Source organism: Barbus barbus (genome assembly GCF_936440315.1).
Source record: "Barbus barbus genome assembly, chromosome: 4".
Taxonomy (NCBI): domain Eukaryota; kingdom Metazoa; phylum Chordata; class Actinopteri; order Cypriniformes; family Cyprinidae; genus Barbus; species Barbus barbus.
This window is the reverse complement of record NC_136732.1, coordinates 19,320,515-19,342,621: the sequence shown is the minus strand read 5'-3', so window position 1 is coordinate 19,342,621 and position 22,107 is coordinate 19,320,515. Positions and strand designations below refer to the sequence as shown.

General features: G+C 35.8%; 2 protein-coding genes across 4 annotated transcripts in view; one reads left to right on the top strand and one right to left on the bottom strand.

Moving 5' to 3' along the window:
- LOC306868712 (caspase recruitment domain-containing protein 11-like) overlaps window positions 1-3,404 on the bottom strand; it is a 35,677-nt gene extending 32,273 nt beyond the window's left edge. For both annotated transcript variants that reach the window (XM_079415007.1, XM_079415008.1), the window contains exon 1: window positions 3,261-3,404. The gene's annotated coding sequence lies outside the window, so the exon portion shown is untranslated. The remainder of the gene's footprint in view (window positions 1-3,260) is intronic.
- Window positions 3,405-21,524: 18,120 nt separating this feature from the next.
- LOC306868710 (protein sidekick-1-like) overlaps window positions 21,525-22,107 on the top strand; it is a 377,664-nt gene continuing 377,081 nt past the window's right edge. For both annotated transcript variants that reach the window (XM_079415005.1, XM_079415004.1), the window contains exon 1: window positions 21,525-21,970. In XM_079415005.1, coding sequence (XP_079271131.1) covers window positions 21,646-21,970 — 325 coding nt within the window. In that variant the 5' untranslated portion in view covers window positions 21,525-21,645. The remainder of the gene's footprint in view (window positions 21,971-22,107) is intronic.

The window sequence follows — 22,107 nt, the reverse complement described above, 5'->3', positions numbered from 1 at the left end:
CTTTATGCTTTTGGATCGCTCTCGCGGTGCTTTAGTGTGTTGTGTGCCGATCGATCGATCTGCGTGGCGCTGATGCACCTTGAACAAGCCTGTTGTGCCGCGTTACCGAATCGAAACATATTCAGTGACGTAAGCCCTGGCTCTGTATTGGCTCTCTAGCCTGTGGAAAAGCAACCGGTTCTTAAAGGGCTCGCCAGTCGAACCAACTAAGAACCGGCTATAGCACTGGCTCTGAACTAGCACCTGGAACTGCTTTGGTGGAAAAGGGGTAAGAGAAGACTAAGCAGGTTACTTCTGATATGAAACAAGGTCTCAGGACCCTCAGTTTTTAAATTGAGTAATTTTAAGAAATTCAAACAATAAATACAGTTTTGTGGCTCTTTAATGTGTCGTGACAGATTACTGTATTGCCTCAGTTCAAACATGTGAACCGATCGTCTTTTCATATTCACTTCGGAACACACCATTTTTCAAGTTTATGTCCACTGAAGTTAATCAGTTTGATTTGTGGTTAGGGCTGGAAGGGATACAGCTGCAGCTACTGGACATGCATATTTTCCGAGCCAACAATATAACGTGAAACCTATGAAAATGGTTTAAAAAAGTACATAGCGCCATAGTTTCATCACTTCAGAGTGTCGCAGTGACGGTCTTTTTTATGTAAAGGACCTGTCATAGTTTAATGAGTGGAAAGATGACATGAAGCTACGCGAGGTTAACCTGCATTGAAAACAGATGAGCGCACGTGTGTATACAGCTCCCAATCGGGGCGAAGTTCACGGGATTGTGTCCACAGAGTGATAAGAGCACACGTTTTAACATATGTTATTATTTAACTTAAGCGCTGCAGGCAATGCATACAGCGCTGGACATTACAGGTTTTCTTGTACCAAAACAAGCACTTAAAAGAAATACCTTAGCTCATTGCCGTTACCGTGGCAGCCAACAACAGCAGAGCTTAATGCACATTTTTATATTTAGTTATACTGAAAAAGTTTCAATTCAGTCTATCTTTTTTAACCCGTTTTAACATGTATTTCTATAGAGACAGGCCGCAGCTGCCGGGCAAGATGGCGGATAGCAGCGGTGGCGCATAATCTCTGCGTTCTTATTGGTCAGATCGCCTGTCAATCAAGCTCTTTGCAAACAGTCAATTCATGCAAAAAGAGGCCCAAACAAGTATTGAGTGCATAGAAATAAACATACTTTTCAGAAGCCTGACATTTCGGTTTAAAATCTTATGTAATATTCTAATTTTCTGAGACACTTAATTTTGGGTTTTCATTATCTGTAAGCCATAATCATCAAAATTTCAAGAAATAAAGGATCAAAATATTTCACTCTATGTGTAATGAATCTATGTAATATATGGGTTTTACTTTCTGAAATGAGTGACAAAAAAATTTTACCTTTTTCACGATATTCAATTTTTTTTAGATGTACCTGTATAGCCCTTTTTACACCCATATTTTGAATGTTATCACTTTCAGTGATTTTTTTTTCTCTGCAAGTACTATAAATTCCAACAATGTTACATTCTATTTTAAAAATAAATTGTCTGGTTTTGTTTCAAACTTGACAATCTTCAGACAAATGCATTTTATTTATAATTATATGATATATAATATTACGGAGTAACCTAATACTACTGGTGTGTTGCCAACAATTTTCTATTAATTAAAATACTTAGTAGTAACCAATAAAATGCTATCTTTTTCTCTAAGATTTTTCTCGTCCCAAACCAATTATAGCACTTTCAATTGTGTGAATAATCAACCCGAGTATACCATATCATTATGCACATTCATGATTGGACATTATGTCTATAATTAATACATGTTATGAAATAAATATGGCATGAAATATAAATCACTCTGAATTATTAATCACTCTCTCATAATTTTGTCATTCAAAAATTATTTATACAAATGCATTCACTCATAAATGTGTCAAATGATATGTTAATGATTGCATTAATAAGGCATTACTGTTTTGCTGATGTGAAACAATGCAAATTCCAAACTGAGTTTATTCTTTTGTCACTGCTTAATCAACTAGGAGTGGATGAGAAGCTTGTCATGGATGTTTATGCCGAACATCATGAAACTTGCAAGGCCCAAGGCAGGGTGGACATGCCCAGCCTATTGAGGAATCCTACGACAACCATTATTCCTGTAGAGCAAGCTCTCTTCAGAGGAGAAACTTTACAAGTTTTATGAGGACTCTCCTAAGTCCTAGTCATCATCAAAGTAAGCATGCCATGACATGTGGTTCAATTTGTTAAGCAAATAGGAGGTCAGAAGAGCTGTTGAACATACATAGTGGAACCTTGTCTATCCTATTTAACGGTCACATGACATCACACTATGCACATCTCACAAGCAGGACGGAAGGGTACATCTGACAACATTTAATTGCATACGTGATTGTGAAATGAAGGATTTTGTGTTAAATAATGCACAATCAAAGTGATGACAGAAAGCAACAGTGCACCACATCTCATGAACAGAATCTTAGTAACACAAGTTGATGGCTGGAGCATGCAGAGGAGCGAGACAGATCAGGGTTGACAGTACAATGACACTAATTAAAAACCTGAAAAATCCACTACAACACAAATCGTCATTGGATTAATGGTGTCATATTAATGTGGTAGTGCAAGATCCTAAATGAGTGCACAAAGCACGCACAATTGTTAGTTTCTATCAGTCATTTTGCTGTGGCATCAGACATTCAGTTTATAGCCCATGTTGGAGCTGCAAGATTAAACTCATTCCAGTTCTAATAACCAGCTAATAGGATGTAAAGGAGGATGGGTGACTAATAAATGGAGAGAACGACGGATTTTATGAGTAAAATGACAGTCAAAATATAGTTTTTGTCTTTCTGCCAAAAAGATAATCTAATCACAATAACTCATCTGTTGCTCGCATACTTCATTTATGCGTGCAAGTACGCATTGGAAAGAACTAACCTACTTCTACACTGATTAAAAGTCAAGTAGTGTACGACTAGTAGTGTAAGACTGTCACAAAGTGCAAAAACAACACAACTTATATATATATATATATATATATATATATATATATATATATATATATATATATATAATAACAACCCTGATAAGGTTTAGTTTCCAACGTATCACGGTCCATCGGACGCCGAGTTTCGTAGAGAAGTATGGCTCTAAAGTGTTTACTTACTAAACAGTAAGTTACATGCATCGTCTTCCCTTTTAAATAGTCAGTAAAGTAGTTTACCTGTTGAAGATCACTTCCTGGAGTCTAATTCGACCGTTCCATTCTAGTTACTTGAAGACGCCAGTGTTTCAAACTCTGTCGCAACAACTCACAAGACGAGATCATTCCACCTGCAGCCTCATAGTTAATATCACTCGCTGCTGTGCCGAGTGGGCGGAGCTAAGAGAGCTCATCACTATATAAACTTGCAGCTGCAGTTAAAGTTCTATTTGTTCGAAGTGCCACAACAATACACTTTATATATATATATATATATATATATATATATATATATATATATATATATATATATATATATATATATATATATATATATATATTAAGCGAGTCAAATATAAAATTTAGGATTGCCCAATGTGCGTAATACTGCTGAAATGAAGCAACCATTTAAGAAGAGTTTTCAGAGGCCACTTGTTAAAATTATGTTTTTATTGGTCATTTTCTCATCTCATATTTGTTTCCATCTATTGAACATAATAATTTTTATCAGTTGTCCTTTTTTTAAATTTGCAATTCGGTATTTTTAATTCAATATTCATGTTTCATCATCGTCTAGTCATTCATTGGTGTGTTATTGTTTTGTACTGGATGAATAGCCTAATTTGCTTGTCTATCGTTAAAATCCAAAAGGTTGCAAATGTGAATCTTAATTATTCTAACAATTATCTTAATGAGTCATTGACACGATTCTGAAAGCCTCATATCGTGGTTCATCTTAAATCACTAATAAAGTGTAAAATGATCTCTCATCTAGATGTTTTTAAACGATCAGACATGAATGATGAACAAAGTTGGAGTACCTTGAAAATATTATTGCGATACAGCTGTCGGACAGATTTTGGAACATACTGTGTGAAGTCTCTTTTTTTTTTTTATGTGCTCATTTGTTGGCTTAGAGGGGAATTGTTCCTCTCTCCAGCCTCTTGACAAACAGTTCCATCATGAACTCTGAACATGCAAATGCATCCCCAAAACATTTGTTTATGGCAACAGTTACTCAAATGTCACACCGTGCTTCCAGAGGGACTGTTGCATTCTTTTTTTTAACATTAGACTGAAATAAGAAGAAAAATAAACTTGATTTAACTCAAATTTAACTTCTCAGTATTTGCATGATATAAGAGAAACGTTTTACTTTAGCTGTTGTGTAAACATATTGTGGTTCTTAACTTCCTAAAAATAGAGTTATGTTAGAGTCATGATGTAGGGAGAAATTTTACCTAAATTAATTAATAATAGCTTGGAAATGCTAATGAGACGAGGCTTAAAATAGCCTGGCACATTTGTGTAGATTTTGCTAATCATATATAATAAGCATAGTAGGCTAAATGATTTATATTAGGATTATGTACAACAAACTTTGCAATAAAGACAACACTTTAAATGAAAGATTTTATTCAGACCTCGCATTTAAGACACTTCACAGACAGTCACGTAAGGTAGCCTGCCAAAAAAATAAAGTCAGTTAATTACTTAAAGAGTGTGCCATCTAGTGGCAAAATACAAAGCAACTGCTAAATTAAAGGTTTAGCTACAATATATAGCCTACGTACATTAAATTAATATTAATTCATAGTGCGTTTCACTGAAAATGCAATGGCTTCTCCAAGTTTCTTGACTCTCCCGCTGTCATTGCTGACTGGATATTTCGAAGACGGCACATTCTTAGTATTCTGCTGTTACCTATTAATCTGCTCTATGTCAGGTGAAATGAAATGTTTTATTCAGTTTAGATGTTCACAAGACATGGGCGTTCCACACAGACTGAATACAATACTGTACAAAACACTGAGTGAAAGAAGCAGATGAGTGTCTTTAGCACTCAGCTCGTCAGCTTTGAGTGATCTACCAGCTTACCACAGACATATCACAAGCAAATCATATCACATATTTTAATTATTTACTAAAAGTTTTTGTTTTTGTTTGTTTTTTGTTTTTTTGGCATCATAATTTTATTTTCCATTACCATTTACAAACCTCTCTGTGATTCTTAGCATTGAAGTGCCATTTTTTAAACAACCGAGTTATCTTTTCATTTAACCATGGTTCTCACAAACTCACCAAACTTCCAAGCGGGCCCCAAGATGGCATTAAATAATTATTTTATTATATTTTATTTGAGCTTACTGATCTGTACAGCACTTTGGTCAACCTTGGGTTGTTTTTAAATGTGCTTTGTAAATAAACAATGAAATGAAAATGAAATATTTCTTATTTTTATTCATATTTTGTCTTTGAAGAACCATTCACAGAAAACCTGGATATTTGTGGAAGACTAATTTAAAAGTGCTATTTCTTGACCTTGAAATGTCATGTAAATTAATTATAGGCTATATCTCCAAGGGCATTTTTGTAACGAACAAACATTTTTATATAGTTATGCCAAGCTCTAAAAGATACTGGGTAGAAATTATTTTTTAAATATTCATTAGCCTTATCCAGTAAATCACAAACAGCTTGAAAAGTAATGACGCTTTTGGTTTTTGTTGAGAAAAAAATGGGGCCTTAAGGAGTCAAAAATGCTGAGAACCACTGATGTACACTGTTCATGGATACAAAATGTAGCCATTGAAATTTGCATGAAATCTTATAATTATGCACCGTTAAATTAAAATATTCTTGTGAAAGCTGCATCATTATTATATTTTAAACTATTTTTTTTAAATAGTCACAGTAAAGATTCCTTGCAATGCTCAAGGAAAATCACACTGAATGGTTAAAAGTGGTTGAAACGTGTATCAGCGGGTCAATGTTAATATTTTCATATAGCTAAAAATAGAGCTCTGCCATTAAAGCATCACAAAATGTGATATTTTTTTATTTCTCCTTAAACGACAAGGCTGTCTTTTGTGAATGCTGAAAACACATTCACGAGGCAAAACCATTACAGCTTTCCAAATATGAAGGGATTATTATAAGGTAATCATATTTGTTCTGATCGTAACTTAAAAAGAATAAATTGTTGTCAAAAAAATTCTCCATTACTGAGAGCCTAATGGATCCAGGCTCTAAATGAGTCCATCAATTTCCTTAGAAGTGGGTAAATCAATGAACATCAGCCTTGATGCTAGGGCTGTGTATTGGCAAGAATGTGGCGATACGATATGTATCACGCTACAGGGGTTGCGATACGATATATTGTGATACATTGCGATACTGTAAGCAAAGCGATATATTGGGATATTTCTTATTTTAGGAATAGGATATATATTTTTTAGGAAAGCTGTCATTAAGAACACACCACCATATGCAAACCTTATAGCAAAAAATAAATAAATAAAAATAGTTTAACCAGAACACACTGCAGAACACACTGGGATCTTTAATTCTTTCATCCTCCATTACTGGCAGCGAACTATATTAACGCTAACATTAGTGGAGTGCCCTGATGCTAGTATTTCCTGTCCCTGTTTAAATTCAGAGATGAAGACTAGCGGTCGGGACATTTTCATTTTCATCTGCCAGCGCTGCTCATTCAAGTCCATTAATAACAGCAGTTTGACCAAGAATCCATTTCCGTGCACAACTGCTGAGCAAAAGCAACAATGATGAAAATGGTAACAAATGGTCTAGTTATTGATGGTAGTGGAAAGCATTATGTTCGCCTTCTTGTGCAAAAATGAAATTGCTTGAGTGAGAAGCAGGGATGAGCTGTGTGCTCGTTAGAGTCATGAAAGATTCACAGAAACGTGACCTGAAGGAAGAGATTGGCATTGGCAAATATGTAATTGAAGACTTGCTTCTACCATTGCTGTAAAGTTGTAGTGGATATGACAATGCTATTGTATTGAAGCCATGGCCTGACGACCAAAGTTTTGTCAAGGCAACATAACTCACATACAGTAATTAGGAAAATAATTTATTCTTCAAGGACACATTGATAGATTTTTTTTTTCAGAATGTTTTGATAATATAAAGTTCAAAAGAACAGAATTTATTTGAAATACAAATATTTTGCAACATTATAAATGCCTTTACTGTCTTTTTTAATCAATTTAAGGTTTTCAGAGAAATACCAAGCAGCAACAACTGTCTTCAGCACGGATTATGAGAAATAATTTTTGAGTATCAAATCAGCATATTAAAATAATTTTTGAAGGATCACGTGACACTGAAGACTGAAGTAATGATCCTGAAAATTCAGCTTTGCCACCACAGGTATAAGTTAAATTTTATATATATATATATATATATATATATATATATATATATATTTAGATTAGAAAACAGTTATTTCAAATTAAAATAATACTTAAAATAATAACAATATTTCTTAATTATATATGTACAATATATGTATATATATATATATATATATATAGTCAAAGACATCCATTTAGTGCTAGCTGGCATTACAAAACAATCAAATAAAAAAGCATATAGATTATAGACCCAGGAACGCACCCTTTAATGACTAAATGACCACTTAAACTGTAAAATACCATCACAGTTAAATGCAAACAATGTACAAAATTCAGAAATGTGAGGTTATTAGCAGAAATATATTTCATTAAGAATAATCATAAATTTGAGTGCATTTTATTTAAAGTGGGCCCTCATCTACTGGTATTTAGTGCACTAGACCAGATTGAGAGAGCTTTGAGAAGGTCATGTCCTTCACTTCTAATGTGATTTTAGTCTCACAAAAGGCAGACATGTCCTCATCCCATTCATTGTTATAATCTACTCACACAGTGTGTGGGTAAAAGCAGCCTGTTCTCTATTATCACATTACTTAAATACAATTGATTTATCTAACGAAGGGATATGAAACCTAAGCAGGATGTTATTCTGAAGAACAGAGGAAAGATGAATCATCATCTTCGCTTTTGAAGGCATTCACTCATGTTTAAGCTGCTCATTTGTATCCATACAAGCCGGCCCACTATTATTTGAATCAAAGACATGGCTGATTATCAGTGAAATTAATATTAATACATCAATTTAAGATGAGGGTACAGATGCATACAGTCTCTAAAGGCTCTAAACCAAGTGACACACTGTCATTGTGCATTTTACGCTCCATATGGCGGACATGATGGAATGCTATACCTAAATAGACCTAGTTTTTCATCATTTGAACCATTTTTGAACTTCAGTGTAAAAATACTCAGGATTTCTGATTTTACAGGTTCTTTTCTGTAATGATAAAAATAAATCACCAGTGAATATGAATATTCTGTTTTTGGGGACATTCTAAAATGCTTAACGTGAAAAATGTTTAACGTGACTTAATGCGTTAAGGCAGTGTTTTTAAAAGGCCAAACTCTGTAAACACGTTATTAATAAATCACACTATGTTCAGACAAGCAGATGAGCCCAGAATATGAACACAATGCATTTAATACATGTTAAACTTTTTCCTCCCATAGAAAACCATTATTAGGAAAACACCAACTTGGATGCATTAAATGAACTCTTCTTGTCTGTACATAGTATGTTTTATTAGTAATGTGTTTACTGAGTTTGGTCTTTCAAAATACTGTCTTAACACATTAAGCCACATTAAAGCTTTTTCCTTATTACGTTTTTCTATGTAAAATGCGTAACGTGTAATTAAACATGTTGCGTTCGTATTCTGGGCTCATCTACTTGTCTGAGCATAGTATGCTTTATTAATTATGCGTTTACTGAGTTTGGTCTTAATGCATTAAGATTCAAGATTCAAGATTTTTATTCGTCACATCCACAATTATACAGAGTATAACCAGCAGTGAAATGAAGTAAAGTTAAGCCAAGTTAAGCATTTTCCTTTACAATTTTTTATGGGTGAAATGCTTAATGCAAAATTAAACGCGTTGCATGGATAAAACAGAAAAAATAACAGCGGTCATGCAAATAAGGTATGTGTTCTTCCTGGAATTTCACATTATTCAGATAAAGTATATCTTGCAAGCGTGAAAGAGCGTTCGAAACAGGGAGCTGTTCTGATTGGCTGTCTTGTGATTGATTGGTTGATCAAAACCCCATTTTCACATTACAAGTTGGCGTAGTGACAGAGAATTGTAATTGTTTTCATTGTATTACATGGAGAAAGTAAGCTTGGCTTTGTTGATTGACTCCTAATTTTAATAATAATTACAATATACAGAAATGATCATCTTTTACTAACAATTAAGGGGTGATTAAGGTGAATTAAGGTGTCTTTGTGATGATCTTGTCATTATATATAATAGCATACAGTATATTATATAAATGATATATGTGCAGTATTTAACATATTATGCATACAATTGGTTTCCATTTAATTGTAATAAAATGTAGAACTAAGCAGAAAAATTAGAGAAACTAAACCGAAGCATACTGGACTGCTATCAAAGCTCAGTGTTGTGTTTCTGTGATCAAATGTAGCTCAAAGCATGTCCCTTGAGTAAGAAGGAGCTCTGCTTTAATAGACCCCATGCTGATGAATGCGGTGGAACCACTACACCGTGCAACAAGGGTCAAGAAATTCATCGCTCAGAAGCAGGCCGGTGAAAATTGAGCACTCTTTGGATGCCATAAAACACCCATACCTGTAACAAGATCAGATGGCATTGTCAAGAACTTTATCGCCTAGTGAAAAGGAACAGATAATTTTACAACTGCACTAAAACTTGGACAAGAGCAGAAGTTCACGTTTATTATTCTCATGCTGAAATGTATAACAATGAGAGCGTCTATGAATAGGGAATATTTGCATTCAGCCGCAGCAGATGAGGGCATATTGTTTTCATGAACTGAAGCGAGGAGTTTCCAAGTCGTCAAGTTAATAATAGTGCTATACAAAGGCTTAAAATGATTAGTCAAAGCTATGTATTAATGCAAGTTTATCAAGCACTGCAAAATTAACTGTCTATATAGGCCATGTTTCATATGCTCCATAATTCCATAGAAGTACCATAAATCTCATTTGTGCATATAAAATCCAAAAGTGTGTATTTAACTTGGTGCTGAATATGAAGAAGCTTGAGAGCTAGGATGAAGGCAAAAGTTCTAAGTGAATAGGGAATTAAATTTTATTCAGGGTCTGACCTCAGAAAACTTAGTATTGTCCATTTTATGGTCCCTTTGGACAAGCCCTGGTGACTGTATGCTTTCATTATATAGAAAAGACCTTGTTCTCCATGAAAGAAAGTAAGTCAAAGAGGTTTGTAATGACACAAGGGTGAGTATATGATGACAACATTTTCGGTGAACTATATTTTTCACTCTGCAAAACAAACACTTGTGAATGAAGTGGCATGTTTCAAATAAACAATTGTCAGTGAAGAAGGCAGGATATGCTTCCAACTTTACGACAAATTCTGTGGTTGCCACAATACACACTGATCCACGACACTCCGACTCAACCTTTAATTTCACCCCAGGAAAAGGAATCTGCGCCGTAACAAGGCCATCAGCCACACGCGCTGAACTCTACAGGGCTTCTCTGCGTTCATTTCACTCATTTTAAAAGATATCTTCACCGTGCATCAGAAAGACTGCACTTATGGTCTATCATATCACTTTTTTTAGTGCTCACAACTGAAGTGTGTACTATAATTTCAGCAGGGAAAGCAGCTCCCACAAAGGAAATTTTTCCTGGCATGAGAAATTATTTGTGCAGCCAAACAGAGCATCGGTTTCCAATTTGGATTGAAATCAAGCGTGTTTTCCCCATATAAACATATTTAATTTGAATCAAAATGAATATGTTATGATCTAATTTTATACTTGTTGTGTTTCTCAGACGCCAAGGAACATAATCTGTCATCAGGAATATTTATGCAATGTTTATTCAATAATTTATAACTTTGATGGTCTTTTCAACTTAATATTTTGCAAACTGATTTGATTTCTGATTATGGGTAGGATGACCTAAAAATGGTTTCTGCTTCTTGGGTGTCTTTGCCTCTTACATTTATATGATATGAATTCACACATGATTCCTAATGATCAATACTGAGCAAACGATCATCCCCTTAAGACCTGTATTTCCAGCGATAATTAATTAATGTGGAGAACGACTACAACAGTGTTGAAATAGACTCCAGCATGATGATACTTTTGGTACAGAGCCCAGTCACAAAAAAAGGACCAGATCATTACTGCCAAATACTAACCATCTTGCCCCATGCCTATACTGAAATGGTTGTAATAATGTAATGTGTGCAAATTGCTGGTAAAAAAGGCTGTTAACTTTACCTTTATTATAGCACACTACTTCTATTAATTCTTTGAGTGTGTGATCATGTGCTTCTAGCCATAAAGTTATTTACAGCCTAGGTAATTGGATCAAAAATAACAATTATCCATCCAGAAATGAGTATCTATGAGTAAAATGCTTTCAAAGAGATTTCAAATAGCATATATTCCTGCCATTTATATGAATGGCAATACAAATGCATGCCCTTGTGAAAAAGAAGTGTGCTTACTTATATTGAATGTGCACTTGTATGTAAATGTAATTCAGATGTTAAATATATGTTTTAAAAATGTTTAACGTTAATGTGAAATATTTATGTTTCGTTTTTTTACTTTTAAAGCTGTACTTGATAATAATGTAGTATGAATTACATTTTAAAAGGCATATCTGTATGAAACAAATTCATCATTATGGCGTTTTAACTTTAAATCACCTCTCATAACCCATAATAATGCTTCCTCCAGAGAAAAAGTCCTCTCACACCAAAATCCACCGACATATTTCTTCAGAACTGTTTTGAACTATTTTCACTTATAAACATATTTCCCTCCTGATTCATAATTCATGAGACTTCTTTTTCACCGAAGAAAGCAATATTATGCACAGAACAACAGTTTGAAGTGAAAAATGTCTTAATGACTGATTTGTTACAAACATGCAGCTTTTTGCTTCACAAGACTTTAATTGATGGACTGGAGACGTTTGGATTACTTGTGGATTACGGTGATGTTTTTTATCAGAGGTTTTGACTCTGACGACATTCACTGCAGAGGATCCATTGGTGAGCAAGTGATGTAATGCTAAATTGCTCTAAATTAATCTGCTATGATGAAGAAACAAATTTATCTACATCTTGGATTGCCTGAGTACATTTTCAGAAAAAAATTATTTTGGGGTGAACAATTCATTTATTAAGAAAACATCACATTCATTTCAGACTTAAGTATATATTATTTCCGTAATAAGTAGCCAACTCTTTTTAAAAGTATATGCTGTGTACTTCTTTTTCACAATGGTAGCTTTTTCTAGATCTCCCTGGACAGAAACAGCATGCATCATAAGCATAGTCTTTTACCTGTTCATCTGTGGAATGTAAATCTGCACTGATTATCTTATAAAGTAATATTCCTCATCACTCAAGTTAACGTAATTGCCATGTCTTCTGACATTTTTAACTGTTTCTCTAAGCCACTGAAACTAAAAACAGCCTGTGAAAATATCTGTGCCTGTACAAAGTGTATGAATATTTAATGAAGCCAGCATTTTTTAGTTCATGATTGATTGTCTGATGCTAAACAACCAGCAGTAACATTCCAGTGCGGTGCCCTAGTGTATCTTTGGCCCCTCAGTATAGGGTCATCGCTATTTTGGAGCAATTTCGTAACCCAGGGCTAATAGTAGTGCTTTTGAAATACAAAAACAGAAACGTTTGAAATATTGCTAATAACCTAGGATTAAACTGGTTTAACCTGTGATTACTACACATGAATTTTGATCATAAAGAACATATTTTCATATTTGAACTAGTCTGCCATCTGTTTTACAGTAGTGGTGGAAGAAACCGGACAGGGTGTTAGAGTTGTTCATGTATTTCATGTTTGAAGGACTGAACTTGTACACAATAACACAATAAAGACCGGCACAGTGAAGTGACAGCAGGGGACACATATTTCCTGCTGCAATTTCAGGTCAAATGTTATTTGGGGGCATGCTTTGCTGAATTAATTACATTTTCAAGTGCCTTCCCTGATAACTCCTAAACCCCAGGACAGCATACTGAAATGTGCAGCTGATAAATTTTATCAGAGGTAAATGAAACTATCAGGGTGACTTCTGTGTGTCCCGGCGGCAACATTCAGGTCACTCAGACTCGCGCTCATCAAACGCGTACATGCTTCCAAAGAGCCTTCGAAGTGGGCTGCCAGCCTGTTGCCCCCTGTGATTGGTTCATGGTCTTTGTTGAAGCAGCAGTTCATGTCTAATTATTTTAATTTAACAAATTTATACAATTCTTCCTCTCCTATAGTAGACAATGAGTGAAATTGTTCCTCAGGGGATCTATAGTGCACTATCTGATGCGATATTGTAGCTGACGGCTGCATGGTTACAATTTTATCTCTGATAGAATCGATCTTGGAAGTAAAGTAGTTCATAAAGTCATTACTGCTGTGCTTTTGGGAAATGCCAACACCTGTTGATGCTTTATTTTTCGTTAATTTAGTGACTGTATTGAATAAATACCGGGGGTTATGTTTGTTTTCTTCTAGAAGAGATGAAAAGTAATCAGATCTAGCAGTTTTTAATGCTTTTCTATAGGATAGGGTATTTTCCCGCCAGGCTATACAAAATACCTCTAGTTTTGTTTTCCTCCATCTGAGCTCCATTTTCCGGGCTGCTCTCTTTAAGGTGCGAGTGTGCTCATTATACCACGGAGTCGGACTGTTTTCTTTGATCTTCCTTAAGCGTAAAGGAGCAACTGTATCTAAAGTGCTAGAAAAGAGAGAGTCCATAGTTTCTGTTACATCATCATATGAATATGTCATATTCTGATACAGTCACCCAGTTGCCCTGCTGCATGGGCTCAACCGGAACCAGGACTCCCTGAGCTAGTCGCATTGTCTACAGTATCTACAGCCATCACATTCTTACTATCCTCAACTAAAGTTTGGATGCGTGTCTCTAATTCTGAAACCTTCTCTATCAGCCTAACTATTTCCCTGCATTTATCACATGTGAATCCCTCATCGCCGACAGAGAGAGATAAACTATACATGTGACATGAAGTGCAAACAGCAATAGCAGGAGAAGAAGCCATTACTCTCCGTGATCGATGAATGATACCAACTTAACTTACCACTTACCACTGTTGTTTGATGAACTCGTGAAAAACGGAGCGAGAAAAAAGAAAACAATAGACGCGAATAGAAACTGATGCGCTGCACTCGCGGTTTTAAAAAGCGAACGATCAAATTAGTTAGATTAGTTTAATAGATAATACCAGAAATATGGTGGGAATTAAGTTATATATTATCACTTTAAACAAAAGAGAGTGAAAGTAAGGTAAAGATTCAATAAAAAAAGCGGAGCTATACAAACGCAAACCTCTCAGCAGCACAACAGACAGGGACAGCTGTTGACAACAAATAATATGTACAAACGAGTATCCACAATATACAAGAGGTCCAGTTATGCTTAAGGCACTGCAGTAGCACTAAACAAGCCAACAGCTTGAGTAAACCAACAAGATCCTTTTTTCTCCAATGCTTGCTCACTTTTCGTTACTGAAAATGAGTTCAGAGGGGTCCCCAGGAGTGAAGTTGAAGTTGAATTTAAATGTGCACTTTTTCAGAATGTATTCATAAGAGACCAGCAGATAAAAGGAAAAGCCAAGCAATCAGTAAACACTAATAGACTGCAACTTTATCAGAGAAGAGAGCTAATAAATATACAAAGAAATGAAGAAACGCATCAGAACTGACTAGCTCGCTACCACTACTCCTACAAATCAGACTAGAGCATAACACTATATTTGAGTATTTCTTGATGGACACTTTTTTTGCCCTGCGGGAGAATTACAATTTTACATTCTTATGAGTTTATTAGTTCACTGTCAACGTCCAGCAGTGGACACACATGCATCCATTTTCCCCCTAAAATGTTATGAACATCACTACCAAAGTGTCATTTCCATCACTCTATGAGTGTAATAACATTTTAAGGTAGAAACTAGATGTTTGGAATAAAAGGTCAGACACCTTTTTCTTGCTACAGGTAATTTCATAGCTAGCATTTCATGTATCCTACTGTAAAAATAATCCAAAAAATTGCATAGAAACAAGTTACTCAGAAATGTACAAATAAACAGCAAGTAACACAGTGAATTAAACAAGACTTTTTGAAGAAAAATTAAATCATTTTTTTATTCATCTTCAAACAATCAGTTTTATTTAGCCTACATAGAATTACAGTGTAGATAAAGATAATGAAATGATAGAATTTCACAAAATCACTGTTTTATATATAAATGTAAATCTATATTTTGTCAGTGCATGAGATGACAAAGACAAAAAAAAATCCATATTTCATGTATTATTTTCATTGTGTTATAAAGTTATTCTCCGCATGGCTCTCCAGACACGTGATTGTACAGGCAATTCCTTCACAGTGCCAAAGGGGGCAGTGTGGTGCTGTGCTTCAGTCCGCTCTACACCGCAGTGGCTCGTTAGGGCACTATCACACTGTTAGATAAAGGGTGCCAAGATTTATGTGAAGATCACATTTGATAGCAGACGTTGCATATAAAGTGTTCCCATGCTACTTTGTTGTTTAAATGCAGAGTATTGCATCTGATAGACAGTGTTTTTCACTTTTTGTGTCTACCTATACTACTAGGATATGCTTAATTTTTTTAAAACATGCTTAAAGATGCTTAAAGACTCTTTTATTGATATAGCATTTTATGGCACGACACTCTGCTGTTCTCACTCCCACACATACAATGCATGCTGTACACTCCGACTTGATGATAACACACCAAACAGCACCCACACATTTAAACCGTACTAAATGTTCGGTGCCATCTAGGTTCAGTCAGACGGTAATAATTGCCTCAGTTTTTCAGGGTCATTCATATAAGGTGTCAAATGCACCCACTCACATTTGCATAAAGTAATTATTCAATAACCAATATGTGTTAGCCACGCTTTGCAGAAGTTTGTACTACCATCCAGATGCTAGTGCTGGTGCTGTAGCTCGCAGCAGTGTCTTCCTCTCTTCCAGGATGAAGGATTTTCTGCATCTGCTTGGTCTGTTATGAGCCACACTGAGTGTTGGCAAGGAGACAGTCAGTCAGGCCTCATAATAAGTAATAGAGGCTGGTTATCAAAGAAACAGACGAATGCAAGACTTGTTTAGAGTTCCTAGTGTGCTTCAAACAAAACAGATACAACAAAGCATTGCAATTTTTGGTTGCCTGAAAGCTCCCATAGGACATCATTCTTCCACAATGATTGTGTGACAAAATAAGAAAATATGCGCAAACCTTTTCAGCTTAAGGCAGAGCAAGGAACATCATTTACTCAAAAAAGTGATACTTTTCCTCTTAAAGGGATAGCTCACTAAAAATGACAAATCTGTCATCATTTATTCCAACTCATGTCGTTCCAAACCTGTATGATTTTATTTCTTATGTCAAGACAATGTTGCAGAATATCCAGTCATATGGATTTGGAACAACATATACGTGCTTTTCCAAATCCTAATGAATTACCTTAGTGAATGCACTGTAAAAAAAAAAAAAATTTGTGGCGATATGACAATATACAATATGACTAATGTGATTTTCTACAAGTCAAGAATTCAAAACAAATATATCACACCAGTTGTATCGACAACTTTCACACGAATGGAAAAATCAGCATCTGTCATTTCCATAAAATTATTCTGTCATGATTTATTCACCCAAATCATTCCAAACCTGTATGAATTTTATCTCTTATGTCCTATATGAAAAGAGAACACAGCAAAAAATGCTTTTCTTACTTCGATTTCTTGTCTTGTTTCCAGCCAAAATATCTAAAAATTCTTAAATCAAGTAAAACAAAGACATTATTGTCTTGTTTTCAGCAAAAACAAGTCAAAATTAAGTGAGTTTTTGCTCAAAACAAGCAAAATAATCTTATTTCAAACAGAAAACAAGATTATTTTGCTTACCCCATTGGCAGATTTGTTTGCTTGTTTCGAGCAAAAACTCGCTTAATTTTGACTTGTTTTTGCTGAAAACAAGACAATCATTTTTACTTGTCTAGAAAATACTTATTGATTTAAGAATTTTTAGATATTTTGTCTGGAAACAAGAAAGAAAAGCATTTTTTTGCAGTGAAGTTTAGCAGAATGTCACCTTATATATTTATTTATCAAGACCTTATCTAAAAAAAAGTTTTGCTGCCTTTTTTATACAATGACAATGAATGGTGACAAAAACATAAATAAAAAATTACCAAAAAACATAATTTAGTTTGTCAGTATGACTAATCTGATATAAGATGCTTTAAAAGACTATATAGAATATATCTCATTAATCATATTGACAAATTAAATGATATTTTACGGTCACCATTCACTGTCATTGTATGGAAAAAGGCAGCATGAACTTTTTTCAAACCATTGCCTTTGATGTTCCACAGAAGAAAGTCAGTCATATGGGTTTGGAACGACATGAGGATGAGTAAATGAAGACTGAATTTTCATTTTTGGTGAACTCTCCATTGAACCCTGAGGCACTTGAAGAACCAATCAGAAATGTGACTTGCACATATTAAGCAGAAATAGATAAATATGCTGTAGAATCTATCCAGAGAGCCTATCTTTCTTCCAGCAGAGTAGAACATTTATTGCCATGACGATAAGTCATTTATCATACTGAAAAAAAACAGAATAAGATACATTTGTACAGTTATTCGGTAGGGCATTGATCTGTATCTGACAGGGGGCTGAGGTACTTTACTTGAGGATCATGACTTCTTAAGCAGGGCCATGTATTATCTCATCTCTCTGATATCCAGCACCTCGACCGCCGAGCATGGCGACAACAAGCCCCATGGCCACACTTGCACTACAGGGTTGACGTCTCCTTTTCATCTGATTGCATGCTCCTTGTGGTTCTGCCTTAGATAAGAGAAAGAAATATTTTATTGGACGCCAGTGCAGAAAGGTAGCCCAGTTTGCTCCGAGTCAAAGCCCTGCTCATTGAGATATGAACATGGCCAGCAGGGGATGGGCTGTGACAGGCTTGAGGAAACATGGGATTCGAGTGATCTCGAGGCCACACAAGCATAGAAGTAACCCATTTTCAGGATATGAGACGGGCCGTTCTCAGACATATAGTTTACACTAACTATTTATTGACAGGAAATAGGACCTGGATCTGAAAGGCATGAAATAAACAGGCCCTGCTCTTGCTGGCTTTGTCTCAACGCTGTTCACCCTGTCGCTCTGAAATAAACAGATGCAGAGGCATTTATGCCGAGCTGCTCGCCATATGCATCATCTCTTATCAGAAACACGAAAAGCTGAGCACGAAACCAACGCGCACCTTCAGTCAGGCGCAGCGACTAACACACAATAATCGTGTCAGCTGTCTAAAAACCATCACGGGCCTCTTTGATTATGAAAAATCTTTCAAGCTGATGAATCACATGGATCACGGCGATGAGGTGATAAATAAGCCAGACATCATGTGACTAATCAAACATATCCGCTCGGCTTTGACAGTTACAACTCAGGTAAACACTGAGAGCTTAATTTACAAGAATGCACTGACATAAACGATCTTGCTCAAATTTGTTAACATTGAAGAGATGAAAGGATTGCTTGTTTGGTATGACGGAGCCGGCGCTGATTATTTGGATTGCATTCATAAAAACATAATCTGCATTCATGAAACCGACTGTTTCCTGCTGTGATGACAAAGGTATTAGCTATTTGGTTCTCCTTTTCTTTCTTTCTCTCATAAATATCAGTTGCAGAATGTATTATTAGACTGGCCTGAGCAATTAAAGACCGCAGGTAGCATCTAGACTCAATGAGACATTCAGGTGGATTATATGTGGTATTTAAAGTCTTAATTACAAAGCTTCAAGCTAAAGGTTTGGGTTTCTAAAGCTGAAGGGTTTTGTGACAATGTAAGTATTATGATATTAAGCACCAAACTGAACACTGCACTGTACAACATGTTCTCTAAAGAGTTTTTGATATGTCCAGGTAGTCCAAACACCTCCCTTTTTTAATCAGTTGTGTGTACTCTTAAAAATAAAAGTTCCAGGTGCTTTTGTTTTGTTTTTTGCCATAGAAGAACCATTCTGGGCTCTCCAAAGAACCATTTTCTTAGTATGAACAACATTTTAATAATCTAAAGATAAATATATAGAACATATATAGAACATTTTGTCCAGTGGAAAAGGACCCATCTTAAAAGTTAATAAAGAGCCTTTATTTTTAAGAGAACAAAAGCGTGGGATGAGTTATATGCCAAAGTTGAATACTTATAGGGTTAGAAGTTTGATCAAATCCCTACAATTTTCTACTGTTCATAAAGTGGAACATATAAGAGCTCAAACTATTTAATGGAATCATTCACTTGGAAAGAGAAGCAACTTTGTGCCCTTTCGGGGTCAATTTTCTTGTTTCTGACATCAAGGCTAAACCAAGCTATTTATCTCTGTAGAACAGAAAGCTGATTCACACATATTTACATAGCCTAGGTTGTGTTAATTAACATAAACAATCGGGAAGTGGGTGAGACTTGATCTGATGATAGAGCACAGAAAAACAAAAACTCTGTGAAGGCCAAAAATTGTCAGTATTTCATGTATGATCTTTCATTTTACTGTGTTGCATATACTGTAACTTAATGAGCAATATCAAGTTTAAGTGACTCTTTACAATAATAAAATATATATATATATTCATTGTGTCTGCTGAAATAAGAAGCTACTAACATTTTGTGAAGGCAAAATGATTAGGCCTACTACATGTTATAAAACTCAGTTACCTATTAGCTTCCAGAGTCATTTCTAGACCTGGGTCCAGTTGCATAAACTAAGCCGTGTCTTAAGTTGCTATAGGCCTAATCAGTCTTACTTTTCCGATACAAATAAGACCAATCTACCTTTTAACGACTGAATTAAAAAAGTTGACCAGCAGTCTTGAATAAAAAAAAAATAGATTACTAAATTTTTAAGACTAAACTGTTTATGCAACCTGCCCCTGAAGTCATATTTAAAAATGATTTTGTGTAACCTCATTAATTATTTTATTATCTATTTATATGCTTACTGTATTTGTAGTTATAGTTTGTTTTGCTGTTTGATTTGTTTTAATAAGAGTAGGGCCTATACATTTTGATATGCAATGCCAAACATGAGGTCAACGCTTTCTAAAGATAATTTTTGAGGTTCAATCTGTTGAAGTTTGTCTCTTGCCAGCCATAACGTGGCCACGTCTAGGCTATGACTTTTTACAAGTTATTTTTAGTTTCCATTTCTTCATAAATAAGTGTGAAGAATCTGTAATAAATACCGACAATAACTATATTTTGACATGACTTTCACTGGTCTTCTGGCTCGGTGCTCAAGCGACCATTTCTGTGGTTACTTCACGCGAACGCGACTGTTTTTGCAAAAGTCTGACTGGAAACACTGTTATTAGTTTAGTACTGAAAAGTCGTTTAAAACGCTACAGAAATGTTCCTTTCGTAATATTTATAATTAAATGTATGCTCGTAACGACCCCCACTCACAACAATTAGTTTTAATATCCTCAGAATGGATGGATGGATGGCATATTGCCGATTCGACCTCCGTATAATTCAGACCCGTCATATATAAACAAACACACTGCACTGCTGCAATACTTGAATCTCTCTCTGAAGGACTGTATAAAGTATAGCCTCCAGCAGCGGCAGCCAATGAGTCTTTAGTGGGGCGGAGGTGAGTGAGAGAGAGACTGCAGCTCTCAATAGAAGTTGCTGTAACCTGTACACTACATTATTATTGCACTCGCTTCAGTTCGCTGCGAGCCGGAGCAACGAACAGCCGCTTGTTGCTTTAGCTGCTCAGAAGTACGCTGGGATATATATTTACCGATTCGCTTTTATAAACACATTCGCTGCGACGTTTCATCAGGCACTGCCGGTGAATTCAAGACAGGTCTTATTTAGTACGCATACAGTTTGTAGGTTGATTTACGTGGCTGCATGCATGCAATCGTCTGGATCCTTATCTTTAGTTTGTGCACACCAGTCGACTGCCAGTTTGGTTGGTTATGGTTTGCAACCTTGTTGAAATAACAGCAGGAGCAGCACTGCATCTGCAAAGTACGAGCGGATCTTGCGACTTTGTGGGGATATATGAGGCTAAGTGAGTGTGCTTTTAAAGTGGGCTAAATATTATTTTTGAGAGGAAATAAAAAAGGCTGACTGGATCCTGTAAAGTGAATCAGTGGGGTGTCATCAGTGTAATGCATAAATGTAATTAATTATATTCCCATAAGGACGCGTGTGCAGTGAGCGCGCGCTTTCACTCGCATCGCGCGCAGTAGCTGCATTTAATTGTTAAGGAAAAGCACATTATTTGCCGACTTCACCGGGAACTTTCGACTGGATGTCAGTTCTCGTTCATAAGAGTTAAACTTGCGGGACGGAGCGCGCGCGTTACCGGAATGGACGCCGGTGGATCTAATCCCACAGAGAAACAATTCACAGGTCTGCCTAAAGCACACAGACCTGGGAGACACAACACGGCAGCGGAGGAGGACAGTGTTTACTCAGGAGGCGACGCTTCCCGTACTTGCTCAACAGCACTTCTCCCATGTGTGGACGAGAATGCCATCATGTGTGATCCTAAGAGCGCTTCCTCCAAGATTTTTACACGTTTCTCCGGGAGGAATGTCGGCGGGAATGGAAAGAGAAAGTTCGCGTTGTGCACTTGGAGTTGGTGGGCGTTTTTCTGCATGCACGTCCACGTGTTGAGAGCAGTCACACAAGGTAAGAAACACGTATTTTCCACCTGAGGGGCTTTGAATGTGACACAGCAGCTTCATATAAAACACTTAAATGTTCTTCTGATATATGAGTGATTCTTCAATTAGAGGCACTTTTTCACTACTTGAAATGAAACTGTC